Here is a 21880-nt window from a genome sequence, read left to right as displayed (position 1 = left end):
CTGCCTCTGCCCTTACAGTAAGGTCTTACTCATCCCAGGCAATGAGTCCGGAGGCCCAGTTCAATAGCTTATCTTTTCTTTCAAAAAGATCATGCCACCATTTCCTCCATGGGCTTACTGTCAAATTTCAATTTCTATCCAATCCAATATTGAACACCTACTGTGTGTAAGGTAACATGCCACATGCTGGCGACCAAGCAGCCTACCACTACCTCCCCTCTGACCCACCTCCAGATCTCAATTTCGAACGAATTCAAAGGACACCCCATAATGGATGGAGGACACAAAGGGAAAATGACCTGGTCCCAGACCCTAAGGAGTTCATAAACTGACAGAAATAGTAGAATAAAAAGAATCTCGAATCGAGAGTCAGAGGAGGCAGGTTTGAATCCTACTGCTGATATTTACTGCCCTGTGACTTCAGGAAAGTGATTTTTAATCTGTACATGTAGGAACACTGAACCACATGACTTCCATGGTTTCTTCTGGAATTTCATTGTTTCTATTAGAAGGTAAACTCCCTGAGGGCAGCTAGGTGGCACAGTGGAGTCAGGAAGACTCCTCTTCCTGAGTGCAAATCTAATCTGACACTGTGTGACCCTGGACATGTCACTTAACTCTGTTTGCCTCAGGTTCCTCAGTTGCAAAATGAGCTGGAGAAGGAAATGGCAAATCACTCTAGTATCTTTACCAAGAAAACCCCAAAGGGGGTCACAGAGAGTTGACATGACTGAAACGACTGAATGATAATAGACTAGATGGCCTCTGAGGTCCAATGATCATTCCATGAAACGCTCTAGTATCACACCAAATGAGTCAGCCAGCGAGCATTTATTCAGCACTTTCTCTATACCAGGAATTGAGCCAAGTAAGTGCTGGAGATAGGAATAAAGGCAAAAACATGTTTCCCTACCTTCAAGAGGTATACATTTGAATGGGAAAGAGAAAGATGAAAATAACTAGGAATTTTGTTGCTGTAGTCACGTCTGGCTCTTCATGGCCTCATTTGGGGTTTTCTCGGCAGAGATACTGGAATGGGTTTGCCATTTCCTTCTCTGGCTCATTTTACAGCTGAGGAAACTGAGGCAAACAGGGTGAAGTGACATGTCCAGGGTCACATGGCTAGTAAGTATCAAGCTAAATTTGAACCTAGGAAGATGAATCTTCCCAAGTCCAGGCCTGGCACTCTATGCACTATGGCGCAGTAACTAGGTACATGCGGGAGATGCAGAACCAGGAAAGAAACATTAACATTCCAACTACACATTAAAAATAAAATTGTACGCTCTGGCTTTGCACCCAGAAGGAACCTAATCTTGATCACAGGACCAAAGATTTAGAGATAACAAGGGACCTTAAAAGTCATTTAAATCCAACCCCCTAATTTTACAAATGAGGAAACTGAGGGTCTGTGAGAGAAAGCTGATTTTCCCAAGGTCACAAACATAGCAAATAGCAACACCAGGACTTTAACCGAGCCTCCCTGACTCCAAACCCAGCACTATTATCATCGCACCCTACTAATAATAATAATTTGTTATTTACATTACAAGCAAGATGGTCATTTTGAAAGGAAAAAGTGCCCCCCCCCCGCTTTGACTATATAATCAGTCACTGACTGACGATCACCCCTAGGATGTAGATAACTAGGCTTTTCAGAGGGTGGAGGCTCTCAGACACATATACTCACCCTGACATCACACAGGGGAACAGCTCGATCATTCAGTCACTTCTACCTATAACTAGTCATTCATCTTTACTAAGTAGTCATTGGGCAGGCAGAACTATTTGGAAATTGGAAACCTGCAGCAAAGAGATAGATCTCTGCTCCTTATTACATTACTCTCAGGGTTATCAAGCCTCAGTCCCGACAGATCCTCCCCAAGCTGGACTAGGAGGAAGAAGCTGCAGAGCCAGGTTCACCAGGTGTGAAAGAAAACAGTTGCCAACTGTTTATTTAAACTCTAAATAGCACTGAGACAGCGCCTGGATATCAGGAAACCTCAGGAAATGAGGCGTGGAACTGGCAGCCAGGTGTTTACCAAATAAACGTGAAGTGGGAAAAAGAGATGTCACACAAAGAGAAATCCAAACAACTGACATAGCTGGGGTGTACCCAAGCCACCGGAACAATGGCTAGGGATCATTACTGCATTCCCAGCAGTCCTTCCATGCCTAAAAGTCACCCTCTTGCTGCATGTTTATAAACTGGGTCATTTCCAAACAGGTGAATGTTCCCCAGCTTCCTGGATGCGTCACCTAGACAGATTCCTGAAATCTCTAGAAAGAATGACGTCCAACTCAAGGAAGACCAGGCCTACACATGGATGAAGTCATCAAGAGCCACGGCATTTACAGAATTTCAGCTCACCAGCGTCTAGTCCTTGTCCCTTTTCTGGGATCAGCACTTAATAAATGCTTTCTCCACTCATTCATTATAGAAATGAACTGCAGAATCAAAACCAATCAAGCAATATTTATTTATTAAGCACCCACTCACCCACTATGCGCCAGGCATCTGCACTAGGTGCTGGATTTGATAGACTGGAGAGGACAAAATTCTGGATTCTCTCCCTCTTTCTTTTTTAATCTGCTTGTTATTTTGTATGTAACCTCCAAAAGAAAGTAAGCTCCCTGAGGGCAAGGACTGTTTAACTTTTGTATCCTTACCACCTAAAACGGTGCATGCCTTGGGTGGGATATCTCGTCAACATACGCTTGTTGGTTGATTGATTTCTACTGTTGTTGAGTCGTTTCAGTCGTGTCCGAATCTTCATGACCCCATTTAGAGTTTCCTCAGCAGAGATACTGGAGTGGTTTGCCATTTCCTTCCCCAGCTCATTTTACAGATGAGGAAACTGAGGCAAACAGGATTAAGTGACTTGCCCAGGGTCACACAGCTAGGAAGTTTCTGAGTCCAAATTTGACCTCAAGTCTTCCTGACTCCAGGCCTGACACTCTATCCACCGTACTACCCAGCTGCCAAATTATAATGAAATATAGCTATATAATTTATTTTTTAAAAATAAGTTCACTGATTCCAGGTTAAGAATATTTTTACATATGTACTTTTTGCCTACCCATAGGGAGAGAAGCTCTTTACGAGTAGGGGTTGTTTTATTCTTTGTATGTTCCTCCCTGGCCAGCACCTTCGACATAGTAGGACCTTAATAAATGCATGTTGATTGATAAGACCACCTACTCTAAATTTGGAAACATAACTCTGTAAACCCTAAAATACTACAGGACTGGTTATCAGATGGCTATGCGGTTCAGCGGGCATGGGGTTTGCTCAGCCACCCCTTTTCTCTTTTTCAGTCTGTATTTGTTGTCCATCATTCATTTTTTGAAGAGGACCAAAGCCATCACATGGGTGAGGTCCTGACGGGTATGATTTGGATTTAAGTGAGGCAAAGCTACACAAAGTCGTCAGCCCAGTATCTCCTCCAGGGATGGCTCTCCAGAGAGGGAGATGAAAACATCTGGAAATGATAGAGGTGTAAAAACAAAATAAACAAAGGAAAATGTGCCCTAACTGCAGAGGCCACTATGCAAATGGAAGCTATTTCTCTGATTGTTTACTGGCCAATGCTCCCTATTTCTCTAACCTAGGCACAAAGGGAATAAACAAGCAAAGGAAACACCTCAAATGGGACCCCAGAAGAAACCCCTCAATGCAGGGGTTCCTAACCAGGGTTCCATAAACTTCTTTCAAAAACATTTTGTTAACTGTAATTGTTTTCTTTTATATTTGTGTGTGTGTGTGTGTGTGTGTGTGTGTGTGTGTGTGTGTGTATACACACATATATATATTTTATGCATTCACATATATGTTTCTGAGAACAGGGTTCATTGGCTTCAGCAGAATCACTGTTCCAGGGTTCCAGGACACAAGATAGGTTTAAAATCCTCTGATCTAAGCTCACCAATAGAAGGTGAGAAACTGAGGCCCAGAACAACATGCCTGAGATCACGCAGCTATTAAGATCTGAACACCTGCCTGCTTGCCTTGTCCAGAGCTCTATCTACTACTTTCTTTTACAGGGGTGGGGTCTATAGGTTGGAAACACTGCATATGCTTTTGGGCTCGATTGATTGATTGTTAATATTGCCAAACTGCTTTTTCCTCCCCCTTTCTTTTTTATTCATGGTTACAAGGAATGGGCAGCTCAGTGGCACAGCGGACAGAGTGCAGGGCCTGAAGTCCGGAAGAGCTGAGTTCAAATCCAGTCTCAGACACTTACTTGGCTGTGTGACCCTGTTTGCCTCAGTTTCCTCATCTGTAAAATGAGATAGAGAAAAAAATGGCAAACCAAGCCAGGATCTTTGCCAAGAAAACACTAAATGAAGCCACAGAGAATTGGACATGACTGAAACAGCTGAACAATACAACAGACAGAGAATGGTTCACCAGGTAGGGGACTTTTCAGATACCCTGTATTTGGAAATAAAAGTAACATTAAAATCAAAAACTAGAAATATTTTTAATAGCCACTATTCCTCAGTTACAAGGAAATTCAGGAATAGGTCAAAGGACCAAGCTGCATCCATTGACTCAGTGCATTTTTTTATCCATAAGGCAAAAGATAGTACGATGAAAATTTTCATTTCAAAATAAAACTATAAAAGCTACTTGTAATTATTTATATTTAAAGTAGCTTGTGCACAGATAGGAGAAATTATAGTAAAATATAACAAAAATGCATCAATTGATGGCCCTGGCCCTTGTAGTATTGACCCAAACCCAGAGACATCCTTCCCGTCCCCCCAGTCTTGCCATCACTTTTCTGCCCTTTCTTATATATACTATGATATTTTTCAAAGTTGTATCATTACTTACTATTTCATGCATAAAATTCTACAGGCTCCCCTACCTTGAGATGCCTCAGAGAGAGAAAAAAAGACACCACTTAAATCTCCACTTTGGATTTCTTCAAGATGCTTGCTCTCTTAATGACCCACACTCTTGGCAGTATTCCCCCAAACAAGGCAGGTAATTCATCACCACATGCTAGACAGTTACAAGTACTAACAAGCTTGAGCCTTCCCATGGCTTCCATCCAAGGAGCCAGCCCAGCAATGGTCTGCCCTGTGATCTGATTTAAGATTGTACCAGTACTGGGATAAAACATTGTGGCGGGGAAATTCTCAATCAGCCCAGGAAACGGGTCTGCACCTGAGCCAAGAGACAGAGGGGCAGAGAAGGGAGGATGGTCTTGGACAGAAGGAAACACCCATCAGACAACTGTGAATCTCAAGATGCAGCAGCAACAAGAGAATCTGCAGAAGTAGAGTGGAAATACCATGGCACCAGGAGTCAGAAGAACCTGGGTTCAAGTCCTGATGGCCACTAACTAGCTCGGTGATCCCCACCCCACCCCCCCCAGGCCTCAATTTCCTGATCTCTTTTTTAAGAAAATGGGTTTAACCAGAAAACAAGAGTAGTAATACTTGGGCATTTATATAGGGCTTTAAGATTTGCACAACATTTTATTTATGTTATTTGATTTGACAGAGGGCCATCGAGGTCCCTTCCAGCTCTCAATCTATTATCCTAAAAGGAGAGCATTAGACTAAATCAGCTTTTTTGTCTCAGAAGCTCTTTACACTCTAAAAAAATCAAGGACTCCCAAAAAGCTTTTGTTTATGTGGATATCTATTGAGATTTACCATATGAGAAATTAAAAGGCCTTCGCATTATTGCAAAAATAGTTCTGACCTTGCAAACTCCCTGTCAGGGTCTTGGGGACCCTCAGCAGTCTCCAGACCACCCTTTGTGAAGCAATGGACTACACAGGGGTGGGGAACCTGTGGCCTCAAGCCCACATGAGGTCTTCTAGGCCCTTGGGTGTGGCCTTTTGACTGAGCCCAAGTTTTATAGAACAAATCTTTTTATTAAAGGGATTTGTTCTGTGAAGTCTGAATTCAGTTAAAGGGCCTCGTAGGCTAAGTTACTATCTTTCTGAACCTCACAGTCCTCATCTGTAAAATGGGGTGATACATATAGTACCAACGTTTTTAATAGTGTGATCACGAGGTTCAGAGGGGATCATGTATATAAACCTCTCCATAAACCTTAAAAGTACTAAATACACATCGTCTTCATCATCATTTTTATTTTAGGCTCTCAGATATCCAAATGACTCAAAACCTGTAGCAATGACTAGATACTACTATGGCCTAAGTATAGTATAAAAGCATGATGATTTTGTCACATAATCTAATCCATGAGAGACACAGGCATCTGCCTAAGAGGCATGACATCACTTCGCCATGATCATCCAACTACTGACTGGCAAGGGTGGAATTTGGACCCAGGACTTCCTGCCTCCAAACTCAGTACTCCATTATACCAGTGTGTTAGGAGCTACAGGCTCAACAGAATGTGGAATTTGTTTTGGAAGCTTCAAGTACCAGGTCAGTTTCTAAATCCAGTAAGGAAACCCAAATGTTCATTTTGCTACATTCTCTGTGATCTATTCCAGTAAAGTTGATAGAGAGCTTTACTCTCTTTTGCATTCTATCCAAAAAAACCTTGTGATTATCTTCCCAAAAAGTATAAACTGCAATTCCAAATGGATTGTAAACTCCTAGAGAGGGCAGATACAGAGTAACTCCTTAAGGAAGTTATGGTCAGATTGAATTTGCCCACAGAAACAATGTTACAAATGTCATTTGGTTCCCAGGATAGTCCAAGGAAACCTTTTTTAACAAAGGCCTGTTTGAGCTCTGTAACAACAGTATTTTGTGGGGGACACCTGTTCCCACACCCACAGTGGCCCAGCAGCAGGAGAATATTTATCCTACCTAATAACACCCTCCCTACCTCTCCTGGCTGGTCTGAGGATCGAAATGAGATAACAAGAAAGTAACTTTGACACTGTAAGCCACCCTCTAAATGGAAATTATTATTCCTACATCAGTAATGATCCTCTTCGGGCTACATGTTACAGGTTAGCACCCACTAACCTAAAGCAGGGCTGCCCAACCTTAGCTTTTTATTGAAGCAATAGACAATATATTTTGGTTTGCCATTTTAGTGAAAGCTCTTCCTTAGCTTAGCTTCAGCTTAGTTTACTAAAGCACTTATGTAAATTTCTATGCTTGTAGGTGGGCTACATAAAGGACAGCCCTGACCTAAAGGATGTAGCTATTTAATTCTAAAAAGAATCCTCAAAATAGAAATTCAACTTCGCTGGCTACAATTTATCTTAAATGAAGTTATGTGGCTGTAATTGATTTTAGTCAAAAGGCCAAGAAATTCTCAATTTAATTTGAAGACTATCTATGGCAAGAAGATAATGCTGCACTCCAAAAATGATTAAAATGAGAATTCTGCCATCAATTTACTAGCTCAACACATATGTATGAAGTACCCAATATCCCATCCATTGTGCTGAGTGTCTGGGAGACAAAGGCAAAAAATGAAATAATCCCTGACCTCAAGGTGGTTACATGCCATGAGAAGGGACAACATGTACAAGTCAGTCAAAGGGTGTATGAAGTGCCTACTATGTGCAGACAGCGCTGGGTGGTGGGGATCACAAGGCAAATGAGGTAGACCCTGCCCCTCAGGGAGCATACAGTCTATAAGAGGAAACAACACATACATATTAACCAATCAGTACTAGGGAGGCAAAGAAAAAGAAATTAGACAGCCCCTGCCCTCAAGGAGCTTACCTTCTATTGCGGAGAAACATATACACAGGTGGTCGTTAATTTCAACAAGAACATTAACCAAGAAGAAAAACCCTTTGTGAATGTGTGTGTCATTCAGTTCTGTTTCATTCTAGAACTATATTTCGAAAGGTCAGGTGAATTACCATTAACGGGGGGGGGGGGGGGGGCCGGGAATGGAGGGAAAATGCCTATCGCAGCAATAATTATGAGTCTGGCCCACAGCCTAAGTACTTAATAAGTGACTGATGGCTCATATCTCAAGGAAAATGTGACTATGTCAGCCTCCACAGCTGGTGACATTTGGAGAAAACAATGGGAGGGTGGGAGGAGGAAGATCTGAGGTTTTAGTCAAAGTCCCAGAGTGGAATCTCCATCCACTGGAGCAGATTGGCCACTCCTTGATAACTTCCACTCTTAGAAAAAAAGATACCTGGGGAGAGGAGGGGGGCACTAAGAATTTAAGGGGTTAATGGTAACAGTTACCAAGCTTAATGTGGTACTTCAAATTCTGCAAAGTGTTCTCTTTTCACTGGATCAGAACAGCCAATTCATTTTGAGGAAGGATGGTTTCACGTTTTGTCTTTGTATCTCCAGTCTGAGGCATACAGTAAGCGCTTGATAAATGCTTATAAATACATGCTTGTTGACTGAGTAACTGATTAATTGTTCCCCCCACATACACACATATATGCAGTTTTCAACTCCTTTATGTGTAGTCTTTCACCATTAGAATATAAGCTTCTCATTGGCGTTTGTATTAGGAGCTTAGTACAGTGTCTGGCATATAACTGATTATTGGTTGAATGATAAGGCATGTAATACTAATTAATAATAATAAGCTAACATTTACATAGCATTTAATATATGCAAATAGCTGACATTTACATCACACTTAATATGTGCAAACAATAGTTATTATGTAGTTATATATTGCATATTATATATAATATTAGTTGACATTTACACAGCGCTTAACATGTTCCAGACACTGTGCTAATTATCATCTCACTGGATAGTCCAAATAACTCTGGGAGGTGTTGAAGAAGAAGATGAAGAAACTGAGGCAGACATGGGTAAACTGACTTGCTCAGGGTCACACAGCTGGTAAGTATCAAATATAAGATCCGAATCCTTCCAACTTCCAAAAAGCCACCTGCATCTAGCAAACGCCACATCAGAAAGGCTCGGGAAGGATAAGCCAACATTCCTGCCCCATGGCATCTATTTAGAGCAATAATACTAAAGTGCTTCGAACAGAGCCTTTCATCTGAAGATCTCCAAGCTCCTTAGGAAATCAATTAATCCCGGCTACATCCTTAGAAAGTATTAGTAATCTCACTTTACAGGGGATTCTCAGGAGACCAGCTGCCTATCCATCTAGCCCAAAGCTACTGAACCAGCCAGGACGTGTCTGGATTCCAAACCTAATTCTGGCCTGAAAACAGCCTGTGCTTTCTGTTCCTGCCTACGGTGGCCCTCATTGTGGAGGTACTCTTCAAAAGAAGGGGGGAAATCCCCTTGAAATTAAGGACACTCAGGTGGCAGGGGGATGAGGACAACAGCTATCCTCACCACAAAAAAAACCAAGGGGAGTGCCCAGCTGGTGGGACCCTCCAACATCACCAGGGCATAGCTGGAGTGCCGGACTTGGAATCAAGAGATGAAGGTCCAAATTCTGCTTCAGATATGGGAAACTTTTGTGGCCTCAGTGCCCTCATCAATAAAATGGGAACAAAAATGACGGTGCTTTGCCTGTAACCTGTGAGGAAAGCACTTGGCCAACCAAAAAGGGCCATGGAATTAATATCATGGGTGGATGGAAGCCCCCATTCATATCTGGATCACAGATTTAAAGCTGAAAGGCCCTTTCTTGTTGTTGAGCCGTTTTTCTGTCACGTCCGACTCTTCCATGATCCCATTTGAGATTTTCTTTCCTTCCCCAGACCATTTTACAGATGAGGAAACTGAGGCAAACAGAGCTAAGTGACTTGGCCAGGGTCACACAGCTAGTAAGTGTCTGAGGCTGGATCTGACGTCTTCCTGACTCCAGGCCTGGACACTTTATCCACTGTGCCACCTAGCTGCTCTCAGAAGGGCCGGTAGTCAATACTTAATGAATAAACATCTATAAATTCCTACCTACAATGTGCCAGGCACTGTGCTAAGGGCTAGGGATACGAATAAGAAAAAGAAAGCTAGTCCTTGCCCTCAATCTAAGGAAGCCAAAGAGGGGGGAGGGGTAGAAGCGTCATCAAAGGGGAGCCACTGTGTGTCTAGAGTTGAGACCAAACAGTCCTACCGGCCAGCTAGTCTAAACTCCTGGGGAAACTGAGACCCAGATAATTTAAGAGACTTGTTGAAGGTCCCATTGGTAATAATAACTAGCATTCAAATAGCACTTTCAAAATACTTTTCACATATCATTTCATTTGCTTCCCATAACAACCCTATGAAGTAGGCACTGTTCTGCTAATTTTACAGATGAGGTTAAGTGACTTGCCCAAGGTCACACAGGTAACGCAAATAATAGATAACAATGACATAGCACTTTACATGTGTTGAATAAGAGTTGGTTTTTTTTTAAGAGCTAAAAGTGGTCTGTGAAGAGTTGACATGGAGGCAGCCAAGTGTCACAGTGGATAGAGCAGTGGCCCTGGAGTCAGGAGGACCTGAGTTCATACACTTACTATCTGTGTGACCCTGGGCAAGTCACTTAAGCTCCAAACAAACAAAAAATGTGTGTGTGTGTGTGTGAGAGAGAGAGAGAGAGAGAGAGAGAGAGAGAGGGAGGGAGGGAGGGAGGGAGGGGGAGAGAGAGAGAGGGAGAGAGACAGACAGACAAGGCGGGGGTAGCAGGGAGGGAGGGAAGAGACAGAGAGAGATCTCCCCAGTTGAGGCACAAGTGTCCATCACCTAACTGATGTGATATCTCACACTCTTGAGTGAATAAACTGCACTTTGTTTATGTGTCTGCCTCTCTGTTTCCTACGCTGGTTTATCTGGGCAGCAGCTAGTTAGGGACCCTGCAAATTCTCACAACACAGACCTGGAAATTGTTTTACATACATTTTCTCATTTGATCTTTAGAGGCTTTTGAGGTAGGATACAATTATCATCATCCGCATTTTACAGATGGAAAAACTGAGATGATCCGCTCACAGTCACAAAGCTCAAAAGACTTTGAATCTGAAGCCGGATTCAAACTTGGGTCCTTCCTGACTCCGTGTTCAGAACCCAACCACTACCTCATCAAGCGGAGTCAGGATCTGAACTCGGGTTCTATGACTGGGAGTTTCAGGGCTGTTTTTACTATACCACACTGTTTTCCCTGGTCTTGTGACTCCAAATTCAGAGCTCCTTCCACTATCATGGGACTGGATCTTACTCTTGCAAACAAAAGACTTCTTCCAAGGGACAGTGACTCAGGACTATATGAAAATCAGGAGGTGGGAGTCTCCCTCCCTTCTTCTGTTTTCAGCCTGTCACTTGGAATCCATGATCACAGAAGCCTAATTAATCCAGTGTCAGGTTTACTAATGGGCCGTGTGACCTTTGATCAAGAACGGACTGCCACCATTTCTGAGAATCTTGGAATGTCTCTCTGGCTCCATCACCCAGACCGTAAACGCCTACCTCTGCATTTTTATCTCTCAATCAATAGGCATCTTCATTGACAAGGGGAAAAAAACAATAAGAAGGCCACCTTGCAATAAGATGAAAAGATTAAAATGGCTTTTTAAATCAGATCACGATGCTATTTTGTAATGTGGGCATCCTCACTTATTGTATGGTAAGGAGGGAGGGCCAAGGAGTTCAAGTGGGGGGGGAGCACCTGGGTTTGAGCCCTCCCTCTGCCAAGTACTAGCTGGGAGACCCTGGCAAAGTCACTTCACCTGAGTGAGTCTCAGTTTTCTCCTCTGAAAAATGTGGGGAATGGATTAGATGGTCCCTGAGGTGCCCTCTAGCCTTCAATCTCCAATCACAGGACATTATGGGCAAGGCATCATGTGGGGGATAAAAAGAAAAGGATCAGTCATACAACAAGCATCTGATGACAGACGAAAAACACACTGCCTGCCCTCAAGAAACATATGCTCTTATGCAACACAGACAGATAAATACAATATAGTTGGAGGACGGGGAAAGCAGTACCCACTAGGGAATGGAAGTAGGAGGAAGCTCCGGAACTGAGCCTCGGAATATCCCAGATTTGGGAATACGCTAAGTATGATGATGCTCAGGAGCTGGAAAGAGACGACACTGAGTCCAGCAGCATGCAGGTGAAGTGACTGGTCCAAGGTCACACAGCTAATAAGTGGGACAGACAAGAACTGAACCATGGTCCTCACACTCTAAATCAAAGACCCCTTTCCATGACTTTTCTCCTTTTCTAATCTCCTTTCCAGGTTCAGTCAAGGTGTCTCCACTCAGTGTGGAAGCTTCATCCCACAGACAGAGAATGGGCATCATCTTGGTGAGTTCCTGTATCCAGGTGTCCTGCAGAGGTGGAAGGCTGAATAGCTGGGGGGAGTTGGGGTAGGCAGGGGAGAGAATAATCCTTAATAGGACGGGAAGGACTTGGACCAATGTCTAAAGTGGTAGCATAAGCCTGGTCATGCTCTTTTTCCCCCTGGAAGCTCAAGGCCTGGGCTGCCTACTTCTGCAAAAATACTGATCCAAAGGCAATTTTTCTCTAGCCAAAAGCCCCCACCAACAGGAAAATACGTGTGTCAAAGTGGTCTGCAAAGCATTCATTTTCAGGAGCAGTTCCAGCAATAAAAAAGCATGTTTGGGTCTTTATCCTCTGACATGTATTCTTTGATCCAGTGACACTGGATTCCTAGATGTTCCGTGACCTAGACACTCCCATCTTCTCTGCTCCAGCCATTCTCTCTGGCTATCCCTCACACCTGGAATGATCCTCCCTCCTCCACTCCAACTACTGACCTCTCTGGCTTCCTTTAGTTCCAACCAAAATCCCACCTTCTACAGGAGGTCTTCCCCAGCCCCTCAATTCTAATGCCTAAGATTGGAGACATTAAGGGGATTGGTAGTGGCCTGTAAAGGCCTCTGCTAATTATTTCCTATTTATCTTGCTTATAGCTTGCTTGGTACATATATGTTTGCAAGTTGTCTCCCTCATTAGACTGTAAGCTCCTTGAAGCCAGGTACTACTTTTTTTTTGCCTCTTTTTGTATCCCCCAATATTTCACACAGTGCCTGACACATAGTAAGGCATTTAATAAATAGCTTTAGAGATGACTGAGGCCAACAATTTCATTTTATAGGTGAGGAAGCTGGCTCAAAGTCACAGAGCTCCTAAAGCTCCTTCCAAATAAATGAATGAGTAAATTTAAAAAATAAAGCTCCTTCCAGCTCTAAAATCTCTGATCCAACAACTGTCTCTATTCAGACCCATGGCTCGGTATTCTGTTAGACCTCAGGCTTTCACTCACAGGCATTACACTCCAGCCAATCTAATTAGAAAGAAAGGCAGTGCTGTATGGCTTCAGAACCAAGAAGACTTGTGTTCCAGTCCTGTCTTCGAATAGGCCTACTGCCTATGGAACTCTGGGCTGGCTAATTCACCTCTTAAGTCTCCCCGGGGCAATTCGCAGAATATAAATTTTAGAGAAGATACCAACCTACATTAGTAAAAAGAGTACTCTCAGGGGCAGCTAGGTGGTGCCGCGTGAGTAGAGCACTGGCCCTGGAGTCAGGAGGACCTGAGTTCAAATGTGACCTCAGACACTTGACACACGTACTAGCTGTGTGACCTTGGGCAAGTCACTTAACCCCAATTGCCCTGCCTTCCCCCTCTGCAAAAAAAAAGAAAAAATACTCTCTATCAGTGAAATCACAGGTCTGGCTGCTATCCCTTTTCCTATACTACTTTCTTAAAGCCCACTTTAAAAAAAAAAATTCTGAACTACTGCTCATTCCCCAATTAAAGCCAAAAAGTAGCCTGGCAAGCCAGAGGCTTTTACAATCCACTAACAATACCCCTGTAAAGCTAGGTGGTGAAGTAGATAGACCCTGGATAAGTCACCGAACCCTGTTTGCCTCAGTTTCCTCATCTGTAAAATGAGCTGGAGAAAGAAATGGTAAACCACTCCAGTATCTCTACCCAGAAAATCCCAAATAGGGTCATTAAGAGTCAGACGTGACTGAAAAAAATGACTGAAGGACAACGAAAGGTTCCTTCTTGCTCTGGGATGCTCCTATATATGTGACCATAGGCAAGTCCCTTTAATTCTCTGGGCTTCAGTTTACTCCTGGGTAAAATGAGTGGACTGACTGAAAAAGGACTGAACAACAACTAAATCGATTCCCTTAATCTCCCCAATCTTATTTCTCCTTTGATTTTTTTTGGTGGGGGAGGGAATTCATATTTTTGACTTTAAAATTAGCAGCTCTCTAATTTTTTCTTTTTATTTGAAGATAACAAAAGTTAAAAACTACACCTGGTTGGGGAAGGGGGATAAGCCTTTTCACTGGGGTTTAATGAATCAGTCTGCTGGCACTTACCAAGTACTTACTATGTGTCAAGCACTCTGCTAAGGGGAAGCAAGTAGAAACATCACTGGACTGCGGGTCAGGAGACTCAGGTTCAAATTCCTGCTTTACTACCTGGAAGGTGATCAGTTGCCTGTGTAATCTGGGGCCCCATCACTTCACCTGTGTCTCAGGCTTCCAGAGGTCCAGTTCCTTCTTCCAGCTCTAAATTGTATGATCTGTGATCCCAGGGAGTTTAAATGGCACAAATAACCCTGGTTCCCACGCTCTTAACTCAATGTGACTTTTCACTGATGCTCTGAATCAAACTGGAGATGAATGGAATTCCAGGCAGATCAAAAGCATGTATTGACTCCATAAACAAACATTTATGACCAAGCTGGGGATTGTTATTATATTAATCAGAGGATTAGAAATTTTAAAGGAGAGGAAAGTGAGGTCCAGAAGTTAAATGATTTGTCTGAGGCAGGATTCAAACCCAGGCTTTCTGGACTAGAGCTCAAAAACAATCTACTACCTTAAGCTGCCTCAAAAGGGAAGGAAAAAGCCATTCATTCAACAAGCTTGTGTTTGTGGTACAAAGTGCTATGGCCAAGATAAAAGGCTTAAGAAAAAGGATGGTTGATTTCGAGCTGGGAGGGGCCAGAGAAGTTAGCTCGTCCTTCAGGCCTCCTTATTTTACAAGATCAGGAAACTAAGGCTGATAGTTGTCCATCCTTCATTCATTGTGGCCCAGGGCCACACAAGCAGTGACAGAGATGGGATTCTTTCCCAAATCAGCTGTTTACAAGGTACCACATGCTTCCTGTCCCTTAAAACAGTTACACAGATAACAGTGTTAACAGAGAATACAAACACATTTTTAGACAGGTACAGAGGGTTTGTCGTAAGGGTTCAGGGGGAATTTAAACCAATTTAAACCAATAAGAGTCTATTATGCCGCCAGTCAGACAAAGAACATTTATGTCACCCTTTCAATGCACCAGGTACTGTGCTAAGCAACAGGGACATGTAGAGAAGGCCCACTTACTAGATGCTAAATACACAATATTATACAAGCACAGTAAGGAAGCAGACCCTGCCCTCAGGCAGTTCCATCCTACTGGAATATAAACTGAGTTCACAGACTCAAGAGCAGGAAGGGACCTCAGAGATCATCATGTCCAAATCATTTTACAGGTGAGGAAACTGAGGCACATAGAAGGAAGTAACTTGTAAAGGGGGTCATACACTCATAGACTTTGACAGAAGGAAGTAACTTGTAAAGGGGGTCATATGCTCAGACTTAGAGCAGGAAGAGACCTCAAAAGACATCTAGTTTAACTCCCTCATATTACACATGAGGAAACTGAGGTTCAGAGAGGTTAAAGAACCTGTCTTAATCACTGGAAGGACGATTTGAATCCAAGTCCTCTGACTACAGTGTACCACACTCCCTTCTTCCTTGTCCCATGTTATACCTTGGATTCTTGGGGGTTACTAAAAACCTTTCTATCCCGCCCTGTAGGATTCAGGACAGAGCTGAGGACTTCAGAGTAGGTTTAGCTCAGGAGTTCTTAACCTGAGGTATATGAGCAGATAAACAGATAGATAATAATTAGTTTCATTTATAATTCTATGTGTTTTATTTTATGTATTTTTTTAAATCATTTTCCTGAGGTTTTCATGACCAACAAATAAACAAAAAAAGGTAAAAAGCAAAAAACCTCCTGATCTCATCCAGTTCTCTCATTTTACAGATTTTACAGGAAGCTGAGCTGAGGCCCAGAAAAGTTGAGTAACTTGTCCCAGCAGAGACACTAATTTACTGGAGTGATATTTTGAACATGACCCCCTGACTCCAAAGCCAGGGCTTTCCATGCCTGGCTTAACTCTTTCCTAAACCCTCTACTGGTTGCTTCTGAGTTATAGTCACATTCCTTTGCTCTGGGTCTCTAAAGTGTAAAAGTTTGGTTTGGTTTGAGTTTTTTTTTCTTTTTTTCTAAACCCAGAAGGCTTAGGCTGCAAAATGAGACTGTGCACATGCACCTGGCAGCCCAGAGATTTATCGTGAGTCTCCACACACTTAAACAAAGAGATAAGCCCCATGGGCAGAGGAGCCAGTCCGAGTGAAATTTTAGTAGTTAAAGCTACTTGGGGTGTGGGGTTGCTTCTGCCCTTACAGAACTAGGGACACTTGGTTTTTTTAAAGCAGCTTGGGAGAACTCCAGACCACTAACTTCAAGATTTAGTTAAACACCAACAGCCCTTAATAAACCGTAAATACTAGCACCAACTCCATCTCACCCCTGCCTGCCCCCTCCTCTGAGTTGTAGGAAATGGGTCACCATAATCCTAGGGAAATCTAAACCTTAAAAGGCTGGGCTAGAAGATCCCTAAGCTGGAGGCTCCAAGGGATCCAGAAAAAACAGGAGTTTATTCTTTAAATCTAGAAATGGGGGAGGGGCTCAGAGTTCTGGCCAGAGGAGGCGGGAAAAGACTTTAGGCTAAGCTTCCTACCAGATCTCCTCCTGTTCCTCCTCTTCCCTCACCAGGCACACCAGCATCCCCATCCCAGCATCTCTTCCCACGGCCTGACTGCCCTACTCACCTCTTTTTCCGTAGCTGGGGGATTGTTATCTGCCATGCCCCTGGCGCAGGCTATTTCTTCCTCCTCGGCTACCACCAGCTCCCTCCCGACAGGCTCTGGGCTACCGAGGGGCCTGATGGGAAACTGATTTCTTCAAAGAGCTTTGCATTTTTCCCCCATCACCCGGCTCAGAGAGGCTGGTCCCTCCCCCACCCAACCCAGGGCCTTTGGACTAGTATTTTTAACATTTAAAAAAAAAAGAAAAAGAAAGTAAACTAACAGTCCTTAGCTTTAACAGACTGGTTTTAGACCACTGAGGCTATAATTATGTAAACAAATCCATGCTTCCTGATTTTCACTTTCAGTGCTTTCTTTATATTACCATTGATTCAAAGTCCCGTTTGCTGAATTAAACTTTAAAGTTCACATTCATGTACTCTATTTAGCAGCAAGCCATAGGAGAAAAAATTAAGCTTATTTTTTATAAAATGAAAACCTTCTTACAGCTCCATTTCATAAGAGGAAAGGAAGCTCAGCAGCCCAATCAGCTGTCTGACACAATTTTAAGGCACATGTCTTTTGCTACAAGCATCAAAAGAACCTGCCCCATAGACGTCTAAGAGACAGCCTTGTTTCCTGAATGAACTTCACTAAGTCTGACCCAGGCGAATTGATTAAGGGGGCAGGGCTGAATTGGCTGGGCTTAGCTAGCCAGGGAACCTTCTCGGTTTCCTACCTTCAGCTGCACACAGCCTCCTATGTTCCTCTGTCAGGAGGGCTGTTTCTGGGTGAGGTTAATTCCACCTCAGCTCCTTGAAGGCTATGGCCATCCTCTAGCACAGCCCAAAGTCCGTGGCTCCTTCCTTTATGAAGACAGCAGCAACCTGGGAAAGCCAGTCACCAGGGGGAGGGGCTTGGGTAGGTAGTGACTCTCCTTCCCTCCCCGGTGTGTGACCTTCCGTAACTTAACCCAGGGATTTATGATACAGCATTGCCTGGAGCTATAGGATACCAATGACTCAGTCTGCAAGCAAGCGGGAATCTCAACCTTTGTGCCAAAAGCTTGCTTAACCTTTCCCCCTAAAAACCCCCCAGGACTAGATCAGGATTTAACCATTAAGTTAAGTGTCAGAAGGCAGTATGGATACCAGAGATATGACCACAGACTGAAACCATCCAGAATTTTAATTTAAGAAGAAATTAATTTTCCTTTCTAGGTTCCATCCCATCCCTCAAACACATTTCAAGAAAGCCTAGAATAAGAAACTTGCATCTGCACTACAAAAGTCTTCCAGAAATAGAACAGAGGTATAGCACTTGGTAGCAAAAGCAGAAATCTGATTAAATGAATGGTTAGGTGTTCCTTTGAGAAGTCACACCCGGTGTTAAATAAATTTTAAACCTTCAGGGCACTTCCATCTTGAGAACTTTTTTTATTATTATTATTAATAGCATTTACCTAGTGATTAAGCACTTTCTTTGCAAGCGGCATTAACCCCCATTCTACAGATGAGAAAATTGAGGCTCTGATAATTAATTGCCCTAAATGCCTTGAAATTTCAGATTTAGAGCTGGAAGGACCATCAAAGGTCATCCTAGTCCAACCCTCTCTTTTTACAGATGTGGAAGCTGAGGCTAAGAATGGTGGTAAGGCAATTTATTAGTGGGCCTGGGAGGCCCTCCCAGGGCCTCCAGCTCCAATCTCAGCTCCCTTAATCCTCCACCATTCTCCCTCCTTTCAGGTGAGTGAAAATACAAAACAGCTCTTTTCATAAACTGCCAGATCGTGCCCAGAGGGGTTCTGTTCAAGCCCAAAGTCATCTGGCCAGGTCCCCTGCCATACTGCCACTTGGAATGAGACAGCAACCAATAATCCTAATTTACAGATAGGTAAAGTCCAACAAGGCAACATGACAAAGCAAAGGACAAACCGTTCTAAGGAATACCTCAAAATCTGGGTGGCCAAACACAAAGCCAACACTAGGGTAAGTCATCCTAGACCAGCTGGGATTCGTCATTAGCCAGTATGCACAACACTGTAATAGCTGATATTTATATAAAGTTTCAAAACCGCTTGATCTCACTTAATCCCCTCAACAATCCTATGAAGGGGATGTTATTATTGGCATTTTACAGATGAAGAAAAATGAAGCCTAGAGTCACACAGCCGGCCGGCGCCAAGATTCAAACCCAGCTCTTTCTGGATTTCAAGATCACTTTTCAATCCACTATGCCGCCCTTCCAACACAGAAAAAGGGGCGGGCTTCACCCACAGACACACTCCCAAGAGAAGGGTGCAGACATCAGGTTGTTCTGTCCAAGTCTCACCCTCCAATACTGTACCATATGGCACATCCTTCACTCAAACAGGTGGGCAATGCTGTTTCTGAAGACTGGCCAAAGCCCTCCATAAGCTAACAGCACCCCACTCTTCCTGGCATTGCCAGCCATTCCTGACTCCCCCTCCCCTCCTAACCTAACCCAGCATATAGTTATGCTTAGCCTTGAATTGGTTTCAAGCAACCCATCCAAGACCGGGTTAAGAGACTCAAGTTAGAAGGCCAGGAGCCAGATCCTGAAACACAACCATGCTCAGAGAGGGTGGAGATGGCTGAAGTCTTACAGTCTCACATGGGTGGGCTCAGTCTCTTCATCCGAGGTCCTGGGCTTCCTCTCTCCCTAGGCCGGTCTAACAGCAGATAGTTTCCCCGGGTTACTTTAAGCTACCAGAAGCCACTCCCTCCTTTTCCCCACAGTGTCAGAATGACAAAGCAAAAAATCTAGCTTGCTCATACGGAGAGGCGGCTGATCGGCTACAAACTGGAGTCTTCTCACTGGTCTCGGAAAGCTGAAGAAATCTTCTCCTTGAGGTGCCCCTTGGACTCTTCCACACACCTACCCCACCCCCAAAAGCCCTGTTCCCCACAGAAAAGGGAGAGGGGAAAAGGGCTTCCTAGGACCTGGGACAAAACACCAGCCAGGTCTTTCTATAAACAGAGCTAGATCATGCCCTTAGACACTGTTCTCGGGGACGGTCTTTTTTGGCAATTTGGGGTTCTCCCTGGGGGGAGAGGTGGGCAGGGAATGGCAGAAGAGAAGGGTCTGAAGAGGGATATAAACTGCCCACCTCAAACCAACATTTGACTTCCCTTCCCATGTGAAGCTTGATTCCTAATACTGAGGGAGGGAGGAGGGTGGAAATCCAACTCAAGATCACCTTGAGAGAGATTTGGGGGGAAAGGGGGGAAAGGAAGAGAAATAAAAGCAGGAAATACGAGCCATAGGGAAGGAAAAGCTTCTCACTCCGGAATGTGCCCAGCCCTGAGGACAAAGAACGGTGAGCCTTTAAATCTGGAGCCTGGCACCAGCTGGCAAGGTTACGTACCAACCACAAGTGATAAGGATCTAAGACCTAAGAAGGATTTTTAAAAAGAAGAAAAATAACTGGTGTCCCCAGAGGACTCTGGAGAGGCCGGGGGTAAGCTAGAACACGTTGCCCCAGATGCCTCAGGAATAAGAATTGTTTGTATTTGATCATCCCTTGATTCACATGTATAATCAGAGAGCATGTTGCCTGCCTTCTTGAGGGGTAGTGGATAGGCAGGAGGAAGGAGAGAATCTGGAACTCTGAGTTTTTAAAAATGAATGTTTAAATGTTTTAAAATGTAAGTGGGAAATATTTAACAAAATAAATTAAAAAAAATTTTTTTAAGATTTACTTATATGTGAGAAGTACCCTAAATGACATCACTGAGAAAGAGATGGGTGGCTGGTATAGGAGAATGAAGGATTCTGGATCTCAGAATTAAAAGAGAGCTCTGGAAACTAAGGGCCTGGGTTCAAATCTTACCTTTGACACTTACTAGCTGCATGACCTTGGGCAAGTCACTTTAACCTGTATGGGCCTCAGTTTCCAAATCTGTAAAATGGGGGAGAAGGAGAGAGGGGAAGGGGTTGGCCTCAATGGCCTCTTCGGTCCCACCCACCTCTAGAAGTAAAAGTATAGAACACTGCCACACAGGACTTGGGAATAACAATTATTCACAGTTACATGGCATTTTCAGGTGTAACGTATGCAAGAATGGCCATGAAGAATCAGTGAAGGAATTAAAAAAAACTGAGTTTTTACTATGTGCCAGGAGAAAGACTGAGACAGTCCCCGCTCTCAAGGAAATCAAATTCTTAACTGGAGAAAACAACACAGAAACCTGTCCCATAGCATGTAAAAAACTTACCCAAGAGCTGAAGCCAGAAGAAGAATCTCCACTGTCTCTGAATGCTTGGTAACATGGGAGTCCTCCTCGGTCCTGTATTGTGAACCTTCTAAATGCAGTTTAATCTGTAACCTGACATAGTTTACTTTGTTTGACAAAGTCTGTTTCCTTGCAGGGGTGGGGAACCTGCGGCCTCGCTGCACTTGAGGACCTAGAGGACCACATGTGGCCTCGAGGCCCCAGGTTCCCCACCCCTGGCTAAGGAATGTATGAGATTATGACTCTGTTTAACTAAATTTGTTCAATTCCTATGACGCTGAAGGAGATACAGGATTATGGGTCCATCTTCTGTTTAATTTTTATGTCTTAAGTGGAGTGTTCAGGATTGCAATATGTAACAATTGTGTCTCTGTCACTCTGACGTAATTTTTTTTTTCTAAGAGGGCTTGTTAGAACCCTAACAATGGTTCAGGTTTTGTCTGAGGCCTGAACATAATAATAAAGTCCAGGTTTTTACCTCCATAATTTCTACATCATGGTAAATATGTATTTGGAGCAGTTACCCGCCATGTGAACTCAGAAAGGAGATAGTTCTCTCATAACAAGACCAAGAGAATTCTAGGAGAAATATTTTTATATGCATATGTAACCAGAATGGCCTTTGTTTTCTTTGAATGACTCAGCTTATCATTGAGCCTCTGGACACTGTGGCTTGCTCTTCCGGGGCAGGAAGCCCAAAGAGCATGCCAGGAAGCAGACAACTTCCTGTGTGATGAGTCATGGGGCTGGCTGAGGGGAGGTGTTAGCTCCAGAACCTGGTCTATGCTAGGGGGAGGGGCCAAGTCAAGAACCAATCGGCCCTGGTCATTCAGGCGGCGCTTGATGATGTCAAAAACCCTAT

At 43.6% G+C, this 21880-nt stretch overlaps 1 protein-coding gene across 3 annotated transcripts in view; it reads right to left on the bottom strand.

Moving 5' to 3' along the window:
- Nucleotides 1–19516, bottom strand: part of TXNRD1 (thioredoxin reductase 1) — a 64598-nt gene extending 45082 nt beyond the window's left edge. The window contains exon 1 of one of the 3 annotated variants that reach the window (XM_036760263.1): nt 19389–19516. Coding sequence is in view for 1 of the 3 variants with exons in the window: in XM_036760262.1 (XP_036616157.1) it covers nt 16787–16822 (36 nt within the window). In the remaining 2 variants the exon portion in view is untranslated. Of the gene's footprint in view, nt 1–16786; nt 16871–17501; nt 17574–19388 lie in introns of those variants that run through there. The other 2 variants (XM_036760264.1, XM_036760262.1) reach the window with 2 other exon arrangements.
- Nucleotides 19517–21880: the final 2364 nt, after the last annotated feature.

The sequence above is a fragment of the Trichosurus vulpecula genome, chromosome 5, assembly GCF_011100635.1.
Source record: "Trichosurus vulpecula isolate mTriVul1 chromosome 5, mTriVul1.pri, whole genome shotgun sequence".
NCBI classification, from domain to species: domain Eukaryota; kingdom Metazoa; phylum Chordata; class Mammalia; order Diprotodontia; family Phalangeridae; genus Trichosurus; species Trichosurus vulpecula.
This window is presented reverse-complemented; position numbering and strand designations above follow the sequence as displayed.